Source organism: Theropithecus gelada, chromosome 3, assembly GCF_003255815.1.
Source record: "Theropithecus gelada isolate Dixy chromosome 3, Tgel_1.0, whole genome shotgun sequence".
Taxonomy (NCBI): domain Eukaryota; kingdom Metazoa; phylum Chordata; class Mammalia; order Primates; family Cercopithecidae; genus Theropithecus; species Theropithecus gelada.
The window spans coordinates 122,024,601-122,044,499 of NC_037670.1; the positions used below are offsets into that span (position 1 = coordinate 122,024,601).

Below are 19,899 nucleotides of genomic sequence, written 5' to 3' on the forward strand. Positions count from 1 at the left end.
ATGGTGCCACTGCACTCAAGCCTGGGCAACAGAGTGAGACTCTGTCTCAAGAAAAAAAAAAAAAAGAAAAAGTGACTGTGAAATACTATCAATAGAAGATATTGTATTTTCTTCAGATAATTATGCTAAAATTTCTAGTTTATATTTACAAATTAGATAATGTTCCTAAATTTGAAATGAAAATTTTCAACTAGTTGATTCTAATGAAGAGTATCTTATGATGTGAGAGCGTTTAAATAAATTAAGAGGTTAAGCAGAAGGAATATTGCTTTACACAACATCAACAGAATTACATTCTAATTGCTCTATGTAAAAGAAATGTGTTTTTGTTCAAGGAAAGGAAAATTACTGACCAGACTAAAACAATATGCTGACATGTCAAAAGCTGTTGTCTATGTAAGACACTTAAGGAGATGTGCATCTTACAGTATTTTAATCTAGCTGAGGAAAGAACTGGAATAAAAATGCGCTTGCTAATTCAGTTCTCATTCATAGATTGATTTGACCTTCACACCAACCCTATAGGCAATCTAGGATCCTTATATAGCTATATTCATTTTTTTAGATGAAAAGAACAGATGCACAAGAAGTTAAATGATTTGTTTTAAGTAGCATGTTGTGCCAGTGATTGTGATTCTAGGCTATCAAAATCATTAATAATATTTTGTTTTGATAATACTAAGAAGAGAAACTTAGAGTGCTTGAAGGATAAAACAATATTTTGACCTTGGGCTCCTGTATTTCTGAGGTTTCTTATATAAAATACAGCCCTTCTCCCTCCTCAAATCTTACAATTATCATTTTATTTCAAGTGACATTAAATCCTTCAATTAGTAGACATGATATTAGATCCTAGTGTCTTCTATTCCCCTTGCATTACCCTTATTTTCTTTAATAATGAAGTGGATTTCTTCTGAGCTCCTCCTCTGTGCTCCACAATTTGCAGATTTCATTAAAGCAGAACAGCTGTGTTCTGGGCATTGGCCAGGTGCGCAGTCTGCAGGAAGCTAAAGCGATAGGGGGCAAGGCCGGAAATCTCAGTAATACAGGGGCTAGACAACTGACAAGGACAAGGGCCTTTTCACATTTGTACCAAATTAACTGTAGGAATAAGGCTTATCTCCTCATCAAGGTCCTTGTGTGCCTCGGAGCCTTCTGCTCGCCCATCCTCAGTGGGAGGTAGATTCTTGTGCCCGAGACATGATTAGGGAGATTAGATTTGGTCTTCCCATCTCCCTGTACCTTATTAATCTTTCATTTACACTGGGATTAGATGAGATTCCATTAGCCAAATCCACTGAAAAGATTCATTCATTTTAATATTTATGCACACCGTCTTCTCCTTAAAGTGGATTCTTTTTTTCCCTGTGCACTTAATTAGATCAGTAGGTTTCTTCTTATTAACATCTTTCTTTTCAGAGATTAAGGTTGGTGAATAAAATTAGTGACATCTGGCTCAGCTTATCTGATAATGCAACTCTTTTCATGACTACCTTATTTATATGTTGTGAAATGAACATATGTCACAAAAGATATCTTTTGTTTAGAATTGTATTTACAATAAGTGCTGAATCTAAAACTAAACAAAATCTCTAATATTCTATGATTGTCCAAAAATGAAAGATGTGGAGGAGGTAACATTTAAGGGCACTAAAAACTAGATTTGAAACCCTTGCCTGCTTGTTTAAGGAAGAGAATAGTAAGTTTCCAAAACTAAAATGAAAATTTGCCCAACCCAAAGAGTGCCAAAATGTAGAATAAAATATAGACAAAATTTACTATCACAAAGAAATAGTTTTAAATATATAAACTTTTATTTTCCAGAAGTTTACTGTAGTTTTTTATTGACACTATTCATTGGGTACACTGCTTTTTTCCCCCCAAAGTTGATCAATTGTATTTGTAGTTATACTTGAACAAGGTTTCTCAACTTAGGCACCACTGACTTTTTAGGATTGATATTTCTGTGGGTTCTATCCTGTGCATTGTAGGATGTTTAAAGCATCTCTGGCCTCTACTCACTAGATGCCAATAGCATCCAACTAGTCATGACCATGAAAAATGTCCTAGATATCACCAAATGTTCTCTGGGGTGAAATATAGGTCTTAATTAAGAACCATTGTGTTACAAAGGTGTAGTCAATCTTGTTTTTTGGATTTAAAATTCTAGATAATCAGAGCTACACAAAAAGTTTTGAAAGCCTAGAAATAAATAGCTCATAAGCAGGGATTTTGGAATCTAGTATACTTGTTTGAGTGCCATCTCTACAGCTTGCACTGTGTGATTTTTGTATAACCTTTTGAGATTTTATTTTTGTTATGTAAAAGGGAAGATAATACTAATATTCCACTTAAAGTGTCATTTTAAAAGTTAAATGATGCATAGGAAATCATTAATACTTGGCATGAAGTAAGTGATTAATAAATATTACTAAGTTAATATTTGTTATTAGTAACAGTTGTTTGAATATGCTAATTTTTATCTCAATGTAAGACTGTAATAGAATAGTATAAATTACATGAAATAGTAAACATTTTTGCCTGTTTTCTTGCTCTACTTATTTAACTGTACGATATTTGGTATTGTTAAACAAAAGTAATTTTTAGTATCTTGTCCCTTACATATCTTTAATAGCTACATCTCTTATCAAAGACTTATTAAAGTTATTTTATATTTTCAGCAAGTCATAACAAATGTTTTTTTCTCTTTTTTCTTGCATAAATATGCTTTTTCAGAAAGCTGTAGGTAAGGGTACAAAGATTCAGTTTTAAAAGATGTGTAATTTCTGGAGACCTAATATACAGCATGGTGAGGAAAATTAACAATATTGTATTATAATTTTCTAGGAGGATATATCTTATATTAATTCCCCCAACTTCTACCCTAATGGTAGTTATGTAAAGGTGATGGATAAGTTAATGAACTTGATTTTGATGATGATTTTACAACATACGGGTATTTTAAAACATCACATTTCATACTCTACATGATTTTATATGTCAATGACATCTCAATAAAGCTGTTACAAAGCTGTAGTTGACATTAAAAATAACATTAACATTTTTCAAATAGTCATATGGTGCCATCAATGTATGGTGAGGCCTTGGACCCTGAATAAATCAAGAAAATGTATGCAAACTTAATTCAAACTTAATTCAGACTTAAGAGGGAGCAATAGTGCAACATTTTATTGGTTGAAGTTTGCAGAAGAACATTGGATTCAGAGCTCGTCAAATATTCTGTATTCCTTGTCATAAACAAGATATAGATAGAATAGTCGTGTCTTTTAGAAGAATTAGCAGCAAATGTAAGGGGTTTCTTTTGTGCTGTTACAAATTAGATTTTTCTTTCTTCCCTTGAGAATCCAGACTGAACAATAGAATACTCTAAAAGAGAGAATTGCTGAACACCAAGGCCATGTTTTTGAAAACTAAGTAAACAAAGAATAGAGATGTATGCTTGGCATTCTGAATCAATTATCAGTGAAATCCTGTTATGCCATTCAGAATAGAGGCCTCAAAGTCAAGGTTTGCTTTCCAAGCATTCACTGCTTTTAGGAGACTTGGCCTTGGACATCTATAAAAGACTTAATTTTTACAAAATCAAATTTTCTAACAGGGATAAAGATCTTCATTTCTTAAAAGTTGACAGAAAATGAGAACTAATTATACTCCTAATCTAAGACAATTAGCTAAATTTGTCAGTAACTGGTAGTAGGTTCAAGGCTAGATTGTCATTGAGTGGTCTTCTATAGTGAAAAATTTTTGACCACTCATGTACTTCTAATCTCATCTGAAGCAAGAAACTGGAAGTGTATATGAATGTAAAGCATTACTATTTGTCAGGGGTAGGGAAGAAAAAGAGGGCAACTATTGAAATAATCTATAATAAATAATGTATCATATAGAACAAAGGTCCCCAACCCCTGGGCCATGGACCAGTCCAGGTCTCTGACCTGTCAGGAACCGGGCCACGCAGCAGGAGAGCGTTTCTTCCTGAGCTCTGCCTTCTGTCAGGTGAGCAGCAGCATTAAATTTTCATAGGAGCATGAACCCTGTTGTGAACGGCACATGTGCATGATCTAGGTTCCACGCTCCTTCTGAGAATCTAATAATGCCTGATAATCTGAGGTGGAACAGTCATCCCGAAACCATGTGTCACATCCATTTGTGGAAAAAATGTCATTAACGAAACCAGTCCCCAGTGCCAAAAAGATCATGGAATATATAATTGAGAATATGTAATACAATATAATTTTAAATAATACCAATTTATAGGATATCATTCACCTGTTATAAATATTATTAAATATAACTTGCCAAATAAAAGGATTTTTATGGCCAAAAATATTATGTTTTTTTCTAAAGAAAATTTATTCTGGAATTTTTATATTAAACATTATTTGGCTACTAGTTTACATTGATATTTCCACAATTAAATAAAATCCTTTGAATTTTGATTGTTTGCTCTGGACATTCAAATAAAGATTATGACTTATAGAATAATAATTGCATTTTAAAGTCTTTATAATATACAATGACAAATGAAAACTTTTTTGTTGAATTTCATTGAAATTTATTGAACTTTAGTGAATCAGAATTCCACAATTATTTTTTGAGATTAGGTTTTTATATGAATGAAAAATACAGTTTCATAATCTAGAGTAATATTTGCTGAAAATGATTTTTCAAGGAATTTGGCCTTGTTTTATTTTTCCTGTTATGAAAGAATCATGTTTTATACCTTTTATTTTTTAAGAACTACAGTGTCAGGAAAACAGGAGAGACTAAAAATACTTTCTAAGAATAGAGAAAGGCACCAGCATAACCACATAAACTCTTTATAATATAAAACAAAGGATCTCCTGAAAACAACTTTTAACTTTAAAAAGCACTTAACTTACCCGGTGGTAACCAGAATAGTTAGTTCAAAAAAATCTTCCTGAATAAACTCTACCCTCACATTTAGAGACACAGACAGAAACAGAGATGGGAGTTAAGGGGCATCCTGGGGAGAGATAGAGACAAGGGCAGAAAAAGAGAGATAATGTGTGTGTAAGTACAATGGAAATGACAGAGCACAATTCATATCTAGGAAATGACATAAACTTGTTTTAGCATGGCCAGTATTGTGCATTTAGTGTTATAGTATTCCATCATCTACAGATTACCCTCTTATTTCAGCATTATTTATCCTGAGTGTGCTAATAGCATAAAGATGGAGAAATGTTAGGCATCTTAGTAATTCTGGATGATCTATTTAATTTTATAAGGTTAAGAAGAAAAATAGTCTGGTCTTTTCAAGGTACCAGAGTAATATAGGTTTATTAGTCAAATATCATTCATAATATGGATCAGAAAAATATAGGCAGATAACCCAAGGTCTAAAATAGGATTTATTCTTCCTTGTTTGCTTTGATGCTTTATATATTTTCTTTTCCATTTTTTTAAGCTGCTTTCAATATTATTTGAGAAAAAGCTTTCCTAGTGAAACCATCTAATCCTACTTTCTAGCTTTGGTATTTTAAGGAATTTGAATGGTATAATTGAATGAATGATTCTTGCTCTATAATACTCTGATGAAGAACTGGAGACTCATATTCTGTACGTAGTATAAATCGCTTGAAGAACATTGTTCATTGAACACCATGTGAATGTTGGTAGGTAGATCCAGTCAAACTGCCCTCTACAAAGGCTGTAGTAATTTCGCATTCCTATGGTAGATCCTCTTTGAGTTTTGATTTCTGGATATCCATAAAAAGACTGTGACTAATAGGATAATGATTGCATTAAAAAGTCCCTGTAACTATATACTAACACGTGGAAGTATCTGTATTCTTACATCTTACTACACATTGAGTATTATCAAATTTATAAACCAAACAGATGTGATAGGTGTGCAATACCAGTACTTTCATTCTGAGTCAAATTTAAAATCAGTTCTAGTGCCTAGTCTGAGAATTCTTTATATTATTTGCTCATTTGTAGATGAACACATCTTGAGAAAAATATTTTGAAATCTACCTTAGTAATGGTTTGCCTGGTAAAGAAAATTTTCAAAGCATCAACTGGAAATTTTAAAACATATTGCCAGGATAATAGGAATATTTTAGAACTTGTCTTTTTCTCTCAGTGTATAAAAGTATAATTCACAATCAGTGTGTCAGTACCCAATACTTAGTAGCTGTTGAGTTATCAAAACTAAGAAAAAGTTAGCAGCCTTGAAAACAAATAAAACTTTATTAAAAATAACTAGATGTTGTTGCCTAATATGAATGAAAGAATCAAGGAAATTAAAGAGATAGAATAGATTGGGGATTAATGAAGTCTATCTGGATCATAAATAAACATTTGTTTAGTACAATATTACTATAATAGTCATAAATGTTTAAGAGAAAACACAATGTTCCTCTTTCTGGGCTATTTTGTATATTGATATAAATATTCATGAATAGTGGGTATCAGTTCAGGTTATCTGTGTGAATATAAATTCTCATATAACCGGCCGCTTAGTGTTCATTGGATCATGCTTTTGAATATGAATTCTCCAGTATCTCAGATGCATGATGGATCTGACGCAGCTCATGAATATTCACACACACACAACTGATCTTTTTGAAAATAATCGCATCCATAAAAATGAAAATCTTGTTAGTTTTCAATAATGAGGACTGCGTTAGCATGCTGGTCCCAGAAGAGTTTCACAATCACCTTGTTTCTGTTTTCTTTTTTGGTAAATGATACAAACTTTAAAATATAAACACATAGGCTGTGCATCTTGTTTCACAGGCGCCCTTTTAGTTTTACCTTTAAAAAGGCTTGTGCATGATTTAACCATGATGGCATTCATTTCTTTTATTTGCTGTCATCACAGAAAAAAATAGAAGAAAATTAAGCTGTATCTCCAGTCTTCATCCTAATCACATTTCCACTGTGTTCAGGCTAGGTCAGAGATTGTCAAATGCAAAGTGGCCCAGTCTGCTAATCTCTCGGGGCATGGTGTGTATTTTACATAGAAAATTTTCTATGTCATGTTTTTGTGTAGAGAGAAAATTATATTAGGCCAATTCAACTTTTAATATGCTAGACTTGAGAAGTTATGATCATGAAGGCCCATAATTATAAATTATGTATTATTTTAACCTAGATTATATCCTGCATTATAATTGCTTCGCTTTTATTGTAATGAATGGTATATGTTTGTAATACCTATCCAAGATCAGTTTCTGGTTATAAATACGTATCAAAATCAATCACCTGACCCTTATCGGCACCACGATCTTAATTATTAAGAGAACTAACCAGGAGGAAAAAAACACTATTGTTTATGAAGGTAGTGATAAAGTGTCAGCTAGTTGGTTTCTAACACTGATATTGTCAAGCCTCTGAATAAATTTTCCCATTATTAAAATACGTACAATTTTGTTATGTAAACATAGTTAATAAGCTATGCTCAACTTTTTTTTTTTTTTTTTAAACTAGCAGGCTAATTTATGTTGCTCTGCCGCAGAGAGTCATCAATAGTTGATTACTGTGGTCTTAAAACTCTGTCTTAAGGTGCCCCATAGTTTTCCTCAGAACTACCTCCGAGGATAAAAAGGAACACCACTCATGCCTCCTCATATTTTATGTGTCACGGTGGTTCTCAACCAGGAGGGATTTTGCCCACAGGGGCTGTCTGACAGTCTGGAGACATTTTCACTTGTCACAGCTTGGGGGTGGGGAGGTACTGGTGTCTAGTGGGTAGAGGCCCGAGACACTGCTAAACATGTTCACAGGATTAGACCTCACCACAAAGAATAACCTAGGCCAAAATGTCACTAGGGCCACTGTCATATAAAGTTTTGTTTTCAGAAATTCTTTCCAGAGGATAAATGTCTTGATTTATCATCTTTCAATGAATACCGTGTACATGTTGGTAGTAGGTTCAAACTGTCCTCTAAAATGTCGAAAATGTTGATAACCACTGGATTAGAGTTCTTTTAGAAGTAGAACAATGAACATATTTAATATTATTTTCTAAATAAATGAAGATAGATTCAGTTTTTAATTATAAATTTGAATTAATTGTTTCTCTTTTTTTTTTTGTTGTTAGCAACAATTGTGTTAAATGAACTCAACTGGACAAGTGCCTTAGATGAAGTTTTCAAAAAAAATCGAGAGGAAGACCCTTCACTGTTGTGGCAGGTTTTTGGCAGTGCCACTGGCCTGGCTCGATATTATCCAGGTAGGTGCTTAGTGATTCAATCATTGTCAAGTTATAGCCTCAATGTTTCTGGAGAATACTCTGTTATCTTCCCTGATATTGTAAGAAAAAGATGACTATATCACACTACTTATATAAGGAAGGAATATTCCTCTTTACATGGCTTTAGATTGACCACAATCACTTTAAACTGAAATACTTAAGGAGCAACTGGAGCTGTTAGTACCTGGAATCAGGCCATGCTGCTGTGAGACCATGAGCAGGTATCCTTAGTTATATACCTGGAACAGGAAATTACCATCAATCTTAAAACAGCTCTGAGATAAAGGCCCAACTGCTCAGCATGCACCAAGCTGTGAGTCATGTTAGAGAATTTAATTGAATTTTTATAAATTAATTGAAATATTTATCTTCAGGTTTTAGGTCTGTGATTGAAATTTGTAACAAAAGTTTAATGTGTTTCTTTAATCAGTAGATGTGGATCTGTTAAAATGAGTAGGACAAGAAATAAAATGAAATCACAAAGAAAATATAGTTTTTCTTATGTGTCAGGTTGTATTACTTCTGAGTGCATCTCAGTGATCGTATATACTCAATGAAGATGAATATGTTTTATGTTAAAATGAAAAAGTCTTTTTATAAATATGTATTATTGTAAAAAAGTAAGGAGAAATAAATAGTAATTTCTATAGCAAAACATGAAAAATTAATTCCTAGGACATCCTGAAAACACTTTTAAGTGAAATGTCTGTTGGTGTTTTTAACTTCTCCAATTTTTAACGCAAGCTGAAAAACATAAAATGCATTTTCTTTCTCAAACATGATTGAGTTATGGGATACATGTTAGGTAATTTGGCTTTAAATGGCTACAGTATGACTTTAAATAGCATAATTCTTCTTGAGACTTGGGTGTCCTAAACATGTTTAATAAATTGAATTATTCATATAAAAAGTCACAGCAGTAAATAGGGGTGAATAAAAATTAGAAAGCATAACTTTGGGTTGTAATATTATAGCAATGAATGTAAGTATCTGGATATCAATGGACCTAACGGTACTCAAATTAGGTAAAGACCATATAATTTGGACAGGGTTGCAGATCCCAGATGGTAAAATCAGTAATAATGTTTCCACATAAGTCCAACACACTAGGAGAAGCCAAGTTTGTATTAAATATTGAAAAAATGAGTTATAATTAAATATTTGTATTAATATCTGATGGTAATATATCACATAGTTTATCATTATAATAGGGGAATTTTCCCTTTATGAAATATTGTTCATTTTAGTAGAACCATTCTAGACATAATCTTGTTAGTTTATTAACATGTTTAATACTATGTATCAGAAGACTTAAAATTTGAGTATATAATACTTAGATAACGTAAAGGAAAAAGACAGCACTACTCATGCACATAATAAATCTGATGTAATAAACCTTAAAATTATATCAGGTCTTACAAAACATGTATAAATTATAAGACCTGATATAATTTAAAATACAGGAAATAGACATCTGATGTCCTATCCTATAATATACAAATATAAGAATATATTTGTCAACAACTTACAGCATTATGTTGCTTTTAAGTCTCTTAATATATCACTTATCATAACAATATTCCATATAGAAGTAAGGCAAAGAAGGAAATGATAAAAGAAAATTAGGATGATAATGAGCAACCAAGAGCCCAGTATCAGAGAGAAAATGATGATGTAGAGGAAAAGAGAGAAAAGGGTTACTAGAGAAAAACAAGAGGAGAGGAAGGAAAGAATGCATCCAAAATGGGAGATAAAACATGGGGATCAAGAGGTGGATGGAAAGATAAGTTATATTGTAAACACCTTTCAAAAATGGCTCTTTTAACAACTAGCAGTTAACTTTAAAAATTACTAATAAAACATATTCTGTAATTCTTTAATTTCAAATGCTATTTGAGGGATGATGGCTTTAATTTTTTAACGCTAATCATGTATTTTCAAATGTGTTGACATTTGTTTGCTTCACCTTGGAAAACATATTTAGATATTTAGCAGAATTCATGTGGTCTTGATAGAGGCAAGAGACAGACAAAATCTGTGAAGATGGGGTGGGTTTCCGGTGAAACACTGCCCTCAAGCCGAAGACAGTTTAAAGCCTAGCTGCAAGTCTGGTAAATCCCCGGACCAGATTGAGAACGTCTCTTCTTGTTTGATGTGCTTTCCTCTGATTGAGCCCTGCTCTTCACCTATTTCACATATACCTACCCTTTTCTAATTTTTTTTTTACACTGTCATGCCCATCTTTGAGTGGTGCCTTTGTTGTAGCCTTTTTTGAATACTTACAAACCAATCAACATGAACTCTCCATTCTGAGTCCATGAAAGCCCCAGACCCAAACACACTGGGCAAGAGACGATCTGACGTCAGGTGGGCAATGACCCTTACATTCCTTCTCCTCTGAGAGCTTTCTCATTGCTCAATAAGATTCTTCTCCACCCTCCCCACCCTTCCATTGTCAGCATAACCTCATTCTTTTTGGAAGTGTGATAAGAATCTACGAAATGCGGGTACAAAGGAAGTTGTAACACTATAGCCCTCTGCCTTCTGCTGGTGGAGGGCAGCTGCCCGACACATGTGCTTTGGGGTCAGAGGCACCCCTGCTTGGGTGCCAGCACGTTTCCCCATTCGAGGTGCCGGAGTCCACCACGGGAGTCACCTACAACGTGCCTTGTCTAGCCACAAGCCCCACATACAGCCCACTTCTGTGCCAGCACTTGGAATGGCAGACTGGAGCCTGCACTCACTTGCTCACACACTGCCTCCCGCCAAAGGCTGGGTGCATAGTCACAATGACTGTGGGATCCACACCGGAGCGCAGGCCAGGTGCTGACCAGCAGGCAGAGTAGATGGGGTGTCTCCTGCAGTGAACCCGGGCCCAAGCAAGGACTGGGCAGGGGCATCACTGACCGGAGATCTCTGGCTTGCACAGTGACTGAGGAGAGTCCTCCATCAGTCTTTCTAGAACATTAGCTAGGGAAGCAACCCTGTGCCCACTCATAATACCTAGGTTTGAAGTGAGAGTTTGGCAAGCAAATTGACTCACCAAATAAGAGGCTGAATTCATTTACCTGTTACAGGAAGGTCTTTAAAATAGCCCACATGACTGCTATAGAATACACTTGAATCGATTTCAGTTTAGTGAATCTGTTACCAAGTTGCTCTTTATGACACTAGTGATATAATAGAACCAAGTCTTTAGTAAAGACATGGAGACAATGTCATAATTTTAAAAGTGCATGATTGTGTTTCTGTTTTTGTAAGAGTGTGTTTTTAACACAAAAACAACCAAGTTTAAAGCTTTATTTAAATGACGTGATTAAAAATTTTTTTGGTAGACTATATATACTTCTCTGATTTTATCATTTTGATAGAAGCAAAATAATATAGAAGGACTCACCCCTGTTTACTGTATATTAAACCAGAGGTCAAAAATAGTCTTTCAGTATTTTAATTATCTCAACAGTAAGTGGAAACAGCGTATATGTTACTTCTACTTAATTGAACTTTTACATAGAAGACTTGACCCTCAGGCTAGGATCTCCCTACTAGCTGTGAGAACCTAGGTAGGTCTCCTAAACTTTGTGAGACCTAATCAAATTTGAAACAGTAGAATATTAATAACTCCTCATTTTATCCCCTGGGGGTTATTGTGATCAATGAGATAATATGATGAAAAGTACTTTGAAAATAGGAAACAGTAGGTATTTCTACAATAGTGCATGTCAACTAGAATAATTTTGCCTAAATGCAGCTTTCTCTTTATATCGGACATTAAAGAACATAATTGAAGCTTACAGTGGGTTGACAAGGAAACTGAAATAGAACTCTGGAAGGAATCTAAACATGACTAAGCCATAAAGTCAGGCAACAACACCACATAGTGAAACTGGTCAGAAGAGATGGATTTTAGCTGATGGCTTTAGGTCACTTTTCTGTAGGGTTGCCAGATATGATAAAGGATGTCCAATTAAGTGTAAATTTCAAATAAGCAATGAAGAACCTTTTAGTGTAAGTATGCTTCATGCAATATTTGTGATACACTTTTACTAAGAAGGTATTTATTTTTTATTGAAATTCAAGCTTAACTGATTGTCTTGTATTTCTTTTTGCTAAATTCATCAACCTTCTCTTTCAGGTTTTCAGTTTCTATATATTTGTAATATCGGAAAGTCAGCTTCCCCATTACATCACAGTATTGTAAAGATCAAGCAAAGCCTATTCAGCCAGATATATAGAATTTTATAATTTTCATTTTTAAATTCTGTAAGCTACCAATTTTTATTTTTGTAAGCGAATACTTGCTACAGAGCTTTTGAAAATAAAATGTTTTGCAGGAACTAGAACCTTCTGATTCACAACAGAATCTAAAATATATTCTTGTTGATTATTAACATGCTACTTAAAGCAGAGTCACATACCATGAGGCAGGTGAGCAATATATATATATTTAACCCCATCAATATTATGTACCCATAATAATTAAAATAAAAAATAAAAAATTTAATTGAAAGATAATATCATGTACAAGTTTTAACATACACACACACACACACACACAGACATTGTAGAATGGTTAAATCTAGCTAATTAACAAAGCCTCACCTAACATAGTTATTATTGTGGCCTATATATCATCATTAACTAGTTACCGTTTATATATTAGATCTCTTGAATTTATTCCTGATCTTTAACTGTAATTATACGTCCTTTGACCAACATCTCCCCATCTCTTCCTCCCTTGTAACCACCCCAATCTTTGGTAACCACCATTAGACTCTGTATTCTATGACATCAACATTTTATTTTTCTTTTTTTTGAGACAGTCTCACTCTGTCGCCCAGGTTGGAGTGCAGTGGCGTAATCTCGGCTCATTGCAACCTCTGACCCCTGGGTTCAAGAGATTCTCCTGCCTGAGCCTCCCAAGTAGCAGGGATTATAGATGAATGCCACCATGCCTGGCTAATTTTTGTATTGTTAGTAGAGACGGGGTTTCGCCATGTTGGCCAGGCTGGTCTCGAATTCCTGACCTCCGGTGATCCACCCACCTCCGCCTCCCAAAGTGCTGGGATTACAAGTGTGAGCCACCACACCCAACCAAGATTGACTTTTTTAGATTCCACAGTAATTATATTCTTTAACCAAACAGCCAGAATATAAACCCCACCTCCACCAGTAAACTTTGTGTGATGATGACTTTTGGAAAACCCTCATTGACCTCAGCTGTGAAACAAGAAGGACAGCAATGCTTAAATTGTAGAATTGTTAAGAGAATAAGAAAATGTGGCACATATACACCATGGAATACTATGCAGCCATAAAAAAGGATGAGTTTGTGTCCTTTGTAGGGACATGGATGCAGCTGGAAACCATCATTCTCAGCAAACTATCACAAGAACAGAAAACCAAACACTGCATGTTCTCACTCATAGGTGGGAACTGAACAATGAGATCACTTGGACTCGGGAAAGGGAACATCACACACCGGGGCCTATCACGGGGAGGGGGGAGGGGGGAGGGATTGCATTGGGAGTTATACCTGATGTAAATGACGAGTTGATGGGTGCTGACGAGTTGATGGGTGCAGCACACCAACATGGCACAAGTATACATATGTAACAAACTTGCATGTTATGCACATGTACCCTAGAACTTAAAGTATAATAAAAAAGTAAAAAAAATAATAATAATAAATAAAATAAAATAAAAGAGAATAAGAAGCACTAAATTTGTTTGGAGTATATTGCCCAGATGTAGGGGAAAGTTAGAGTACTCTCATTATTTTCATTTATCAGATTATTTAAATGTAGAAACACTGACTTCCAGTGAGATCTCTAGAGCTAGCGTAATATAAAGGTGCCTATGCAGTGCTGACTCAAAAAAGTAGTTTCGTAATTAGTGGAGATTTAAACTCTTGCTGTCTGTCCGTGGACTGAACATTAACCTGCTTTATAATTTCGTTGATGTATATGGAAATAAGCTATGAAAATCATTGGTGTCTGTCCTTTTTCTTCTCCCTTCTTTCTTCTTTTTTTCGTCTTTCTCCACCCTCTTCTTTCTCTTTCTCCTCTCCTTCTTGGAAGGTAGGTAGACTATGAGGAGTTCTGGGTTCATACAAAAGTTGTCATCATCTTCACTTTTTACTTCAACTAAGTCATATTATATTTCTGTACCTATTTCTTCATTGGTAACTTGGGATGGTTGAACAAAATGATTTCCAAAGCAAGCATTAATTTTATCTGCTTTACAGCCTGCTGTAGCATTTGCTACATCCACAGTCTTTGTTTTGCAGGAGAAGTAGAGTGACTAGCCCTAGTCATACAGCTAGCTCATGGCATAGATATGATTAGGAACTCATATTTAATGATGTCTTCCTTGAATATGTGCTCATTGGAAAATCAGTTTATCTTGCAAGTTCTTTTCTTTAGAAGCTCTTAATTTATTTTATAAATTAACTTTAATGCTATTAAAAACTGCTTTCAATAGCTATCAACTTTGTGAATTCTTACTCGTCGTAAAAACCATAGGTACAAACTGGTCATTTCACCTGTTAATGTCTCCTGAAATTGTACCAATTGTTGCAGTAATTGGAATTGTTGTTAGGAATCAGTGGCTTATTGAAATGCCAATGTAGCCAGCACTTATTCTTTTTTTAGACAATTAGTTGTATTTATTAAAAAACAGAGAAAACTAAAAATCTACTTCATCTCCATATGAAATTTACTTAATGTCTTATTATTTGTTCTTTCTCTGCCCTACCTCATTTGTTAATTTCAAAACTATGAGATTATAATAAAGGAACCTAACATATATAATAGTGATTTTTAACACTATGTAAGGGTTTTTACTCATGTCAATCAGAGTTAACATAGACTGTGGCAGGTAGGGAAACTATACAAATAAGGGGTCTGCACCCCAGATCTCATTATTCTGTCTTTCTCTGAGCATGGCCTCTGCCTTATTGTGGTTACTTGTGCTCTTTATTGGAAGCAAAGAATGGTGTTGTTCTGTGCCCCCCTTTTTAAGGGAACTTCCTGGAAATCACATAAAACATTCTCTTTTGTTTCTGGCGAGAATTTAGTGGTCTCTTGGTCATAGCTACCTTCAAAATGGCCATATATCCAGCTAAATGGCAGGGGGCTGTACTAAGTAAGAAGAGGAAAACAGATATTGGGGAACAGAAAGCATCTCCGCTATGGTTTCTATGTGCACATTTGTGTTTTAAAATAACAAGTTGTTTCTGCCTTTTAGAAAATTTAATTCTAGGGAGTCAAAACTTATACATCTTAAATTTAGATTACAATACAAATTATTAAATGATTAAATGCCAAGTCACTTAAATAGACAGTAGCAATAGAGTTGCTATAGAAATTTTGAAAAAGAAGAGGTCCTTATGGATCAGAGTCATAAAAGAGGTTTATGAACTTTGGATTGAAAATGAAGTCAGTGAAGAAGAAAAGGCAAAATGTTTCTGGAGGGAAGAATGGCATAAAGTAAAACTACAAGGAGATGAACAACTACTGCTGGAGACTAGTGAGGTCAGTTAATCCAGTAGTTTGTTACCGAAAAAGTAGTATTGAATCAAAAGGTTTATTAATGGTAGATTATATGGCCTTGCATGTCAGAATGGTTTGGGATTTAATGTGTAGGCAAAGTGCCACAAACATTTTGGGCACTGTAATGCTATGATTAAAGCACTTATTATTATGATTAGAAGGAGAAAGACATGGGAAAACTTGACCAGAGGATATGCTATTTTAATGGTCAGACGTGGAATTTTAAAGATCTGAACAAGGGATCAAATAGGAATTAAGAATTCTTAAATAGAAATGATGATATCAGACTTCATTTTTTAAAAACATGAATTTAATGACTGACGTAGAGTCTAAGTTGAGTATCATTTTTTAAGCTGAATGGATGAGAATATCAAAGCTGTTTACTAAAATTAACAATCAAAAGTTCTTATTTTGGGAGTAAAGTGATGAGTTTAACTTAGAACAGTAAAGTTTGAGGTGTTGACAAGAGGGTACAAATAGCTCTGTTTACACTCAAGCACTGGTTTCGTATTACATGGTTTTCTTTGCTATATACTATCCACCAATTGTATTGTGTGTGGGATGCATCTTACACATACACAAAAGGATGATATACTGTTTTAAAATTCTGAATTCATCCTGATTATGAAGGCAATTCTGTAGCATTTTTGTTGCATTTTGTATAACCTTATCTCTTACCTGAATCTGTCTTATTTTTCACAGATTATTACAGAGTTGTAATAATTGTTCACCTTATGGTCAGCCATGGATTCAGTCATACCTAAACTGACTAAATAATTGATTTTATTGCTCACAGATTAGAGTAGGTAAACAGGATGGCAATATGAAAATGGGAGCCATTTGTAATTGGACTGGGGATAACACTATATGCAAAATGTGTAAATAAGAATTGCTACAAAACTTTAGCTGTTTTCAACTTCTAAGATACATATCTCAATCTGTTTCTTTTTTCTTTATGTGTTACCAAATTTCTATACTTATGTCATTCATTTTTAGATGCATAGAACATCTTTGCTGTGTAATTCATTATGTTCAGTATACTTGATTATGAAAAATGAAAAAGATTTTTTGTCAAAAAATCAGATGTTTCATGCACCTTCTCAGGTACGCTAAATATAAACTTTTCAAAGAAATCTATCACTATCACCATCATCTAAGAGTTTGACTTACAAAACTAGGAAACTCGTTCCTATGGAATCATAGTTTGTTTTATGTTTTTAGCGATGTCATTATTGTCATCTAATTGAATGTATTTGCTTACGAAAATAAGAAACATGTTTCTCTGTCAGACTTCATGGTTTTCTCTATGGAGCACATATCTAACATTATTTCCCAGTAAGCCCACCCCAACACTTGCCTCATAGAACTTACTGTGCTCACGCTTATTTCCAAGTCACTTAATGACTGCATTATGGGACATCTAAAGGATTAAGTGTTTGTGTACGATTTACTTTATTGAATATTTCATTTAACTACCCAACTTGTCCTTGTTGACTGCTACTCCTGCTGACAGACAGGTATCACTTTAAGTAAAAATGTTTTAAGTGTATTATCTGGCATCTCCAGTATTACCAGTAATCCGCTTTGTTAAAAGGGCTTTTATTTTTTTAATTATGGTGATTTATCCTTGACTGTAATACCATGTGTCTGTGTATGGGTTTCTGCCCATTGTTTATAAGTTACAGAAAATTTCTGGAAATAGAGAAAACCAAACACCGCATGTTCTCACTCATAAGTGGGAGTTGAACAATGAGAAAACATGGACGCAGGGAGGGGAACATCACACACCAGGGCCTGTCGGGGAATAGGGGGCAAGGGGAGGCATAGCATTAGGAGAAATACCTAATGTAAATGACAAGCTGATGGGTGTAGCAAACCATCATGGCACATGTATACCTATGTAACAAACCTACACGTTATGTACAAGTACCCCCAGAACAAGTATAATTAAAAAAAAAAAAAGAAAAAAACTTTTGGAAATATTACAGTGGAAATATCAAAGTCATTCTCCCACCAATAGAGTGATATCATCTGAATATCCTAAATACCGAGACTCACTGCCCAGAAACAAAATTAAAATTCAAAATTATTTGATTACATCAGTGTAATTAAGTCTGGACAAAGGAGGAAAGACTGATAACAACAAGGCAGAACTCCTGTTTCTGAAGAAACTGAGATATTCTGAGGATTCTAATACCAGTAAGAGATTTTTTTTCTGGAGGAGTTCATAGGTGGATGAAAACTTGTAAACACACTAAAATATAATGCAAGCAAAGAGCTAGTAAAATTATTTCAAAATGATGTGGAGGGCCAGGTGCAGTGGCTCATGCCTGTTATCCCAGCACTTTGGGAGGCCAAGGAGGGAGGATCATCTGAGGTCAGGAGTTCAAGACCAGCCTGGCCAACATAGTGAAACCTCATCTCTACTAAAAATACAAAAATTAGCCAGGTGTGGTGGCGGGCACCTGTAATCCCAGCTACTCAGAAGGCTGAGGCAGGAGAATTGCTTGAACCTGGGAAAAAAGGTTGCAGTGAGTCGAGATCATATCACTGCACTCAAGCCGGGGCAACAGACTGAGACTCCATCTAAAAAAATAAAAGGTAATAAAAGTGATGTGGGGTAGAGTTGGATTATCAGCTGTCTGGTGAATTATACAAGCTGCCATTGTCTAGTTAATGGCATCTGGCTCTCTTACCATGACATTGAGACTATCCAAAGATTCTAATTCAATCTACATCTCCAGTTTTATCTCTTAATGTACAGTTCAAACTTCATTGTTTACCCCTGTATTACATTTTCTCCCCTTTTAATTTTTTTTGTTTTATTTTCTATTCTACAAATCTGCCTTTTTGTTTTTGTATCTCTATGTGCCTAGTTCCTAGAGCCTATCTCTGGTTGATTGCATCTTATCGTTCATTCAAAATAAAATGCAGGCCGAGAGTGGGGGCTCACGCCTGTAATCAAAGCATTTTGGGAGGCCGAGGCAGGCGGATCACCTGAGGTCAGGAGTTCGAGACCAGCCTGGTCAACATGGTGAAACCCCATCTCTACTAAAAACACAGAAATTAGCTGTTTGTGGTGGTGGGCACCTGTAATCCCAGCTACTTGGTAGGCTGAGGCAGGAGAATCACTTGAACCCAGGAGGCAGAGGTTCAAGTGAGCCGAGATCACACCATTACACTCACGCCTGGGCAACAACAGTGAAACTCCATCTCAAAAAAAATTAAAATAAAATAAATACATTAAAATACCAGTATATGAAGACTTGCCCAAAAGCAGTCTTTCTTCATTTTGTTCTCTCAGATAATTTTGTTTTTGTATATGTTACAATAGCGAATTTTACCTTCTTCCAGAATTTATTTTGCATATGCCATTTTAAAAACCATTGCAATCTATGCAGTGAGAGATAGTTAATTACACATTTGTGTGCCTCATATCACCTAACACAGTTTCATGTATATAGTGTATAATAGGTATTTTTTAAGCTGGATAAATAAGTCAAGATCATAAGTACTATAACTGAAAGAGAGTTTTAGAGTAGAATTGTAGAGAATCAGTTTCTAAATAAAAATGAAATAAGGAGAACAAGCAGCTGGAGAACGTTAAGGAACATAGAGTTACTGTTTTCTAGGTCCCTGTCTGCACATCTTGCCCATCCTGTCCTCTCATCTATGTCAGTATTCTCCATGAGGTTTCTGAGGCTAATATCATGAAGTCAGTTTTAGATGTCTAGAAAGTTTTGTTGACGGTGTGACACCAGCTTGCATCAGGGAGATGGAGTCAGATGGGGAAATAGTATCATGTTCAAGCCTCAGTCACAGGGACATACTTTTAAGTGGTTAACATCTAAGCATATCCTATAAAAATCTATTATTTTTAAAAATCTTTAATCTATAAGTAGTTCCAGTGACTCAGTGATACTGTTTCAGGTATCTGTAAATGCAGTGCTTATTTTGTGCTAAATGTGGTTCTAAGTGTTTATATGCACAATTCATTACGTCTTAGCTGTAATCCTAGTAAGTGGCATTATTAGTCCCATTTTACTGGGCAAAAAAAAAAAAAAAAAAAAGATTAAATAATTTATCCAAATTCATGCA

The 19,899-nt window shown here is 34.6% G+C and overlaps 1 protein-coding gene across 5 annotated transcripts in view; it reads left to right on the forward strand.

Annotated features, from left to right (window-relative positions):
• The window catches only part of CACNA2D1 (calcium voltage-gated channel auxiliary subunit alpha2delta 1), a 503,324-nt gene that overhangs the window by 356,598 nt on the left and 126,827 nt on the right, over positions 1-19,899 (forward strand). For all 5 annotated transcript variants that reach the window (XM_025380146.1, XM_025380148.1, XM_025380147.1 and 2 more), the window contains exon 7: positions 8,096-8,227. In XM_025380146.1, the coding sequence (XP_025235931.1) occupies positions 8,096-8,227 (132 nt within the window). The remainder of the gene's footprint in view (positions 1-8,095; positions 8,228-19,899) is intronic.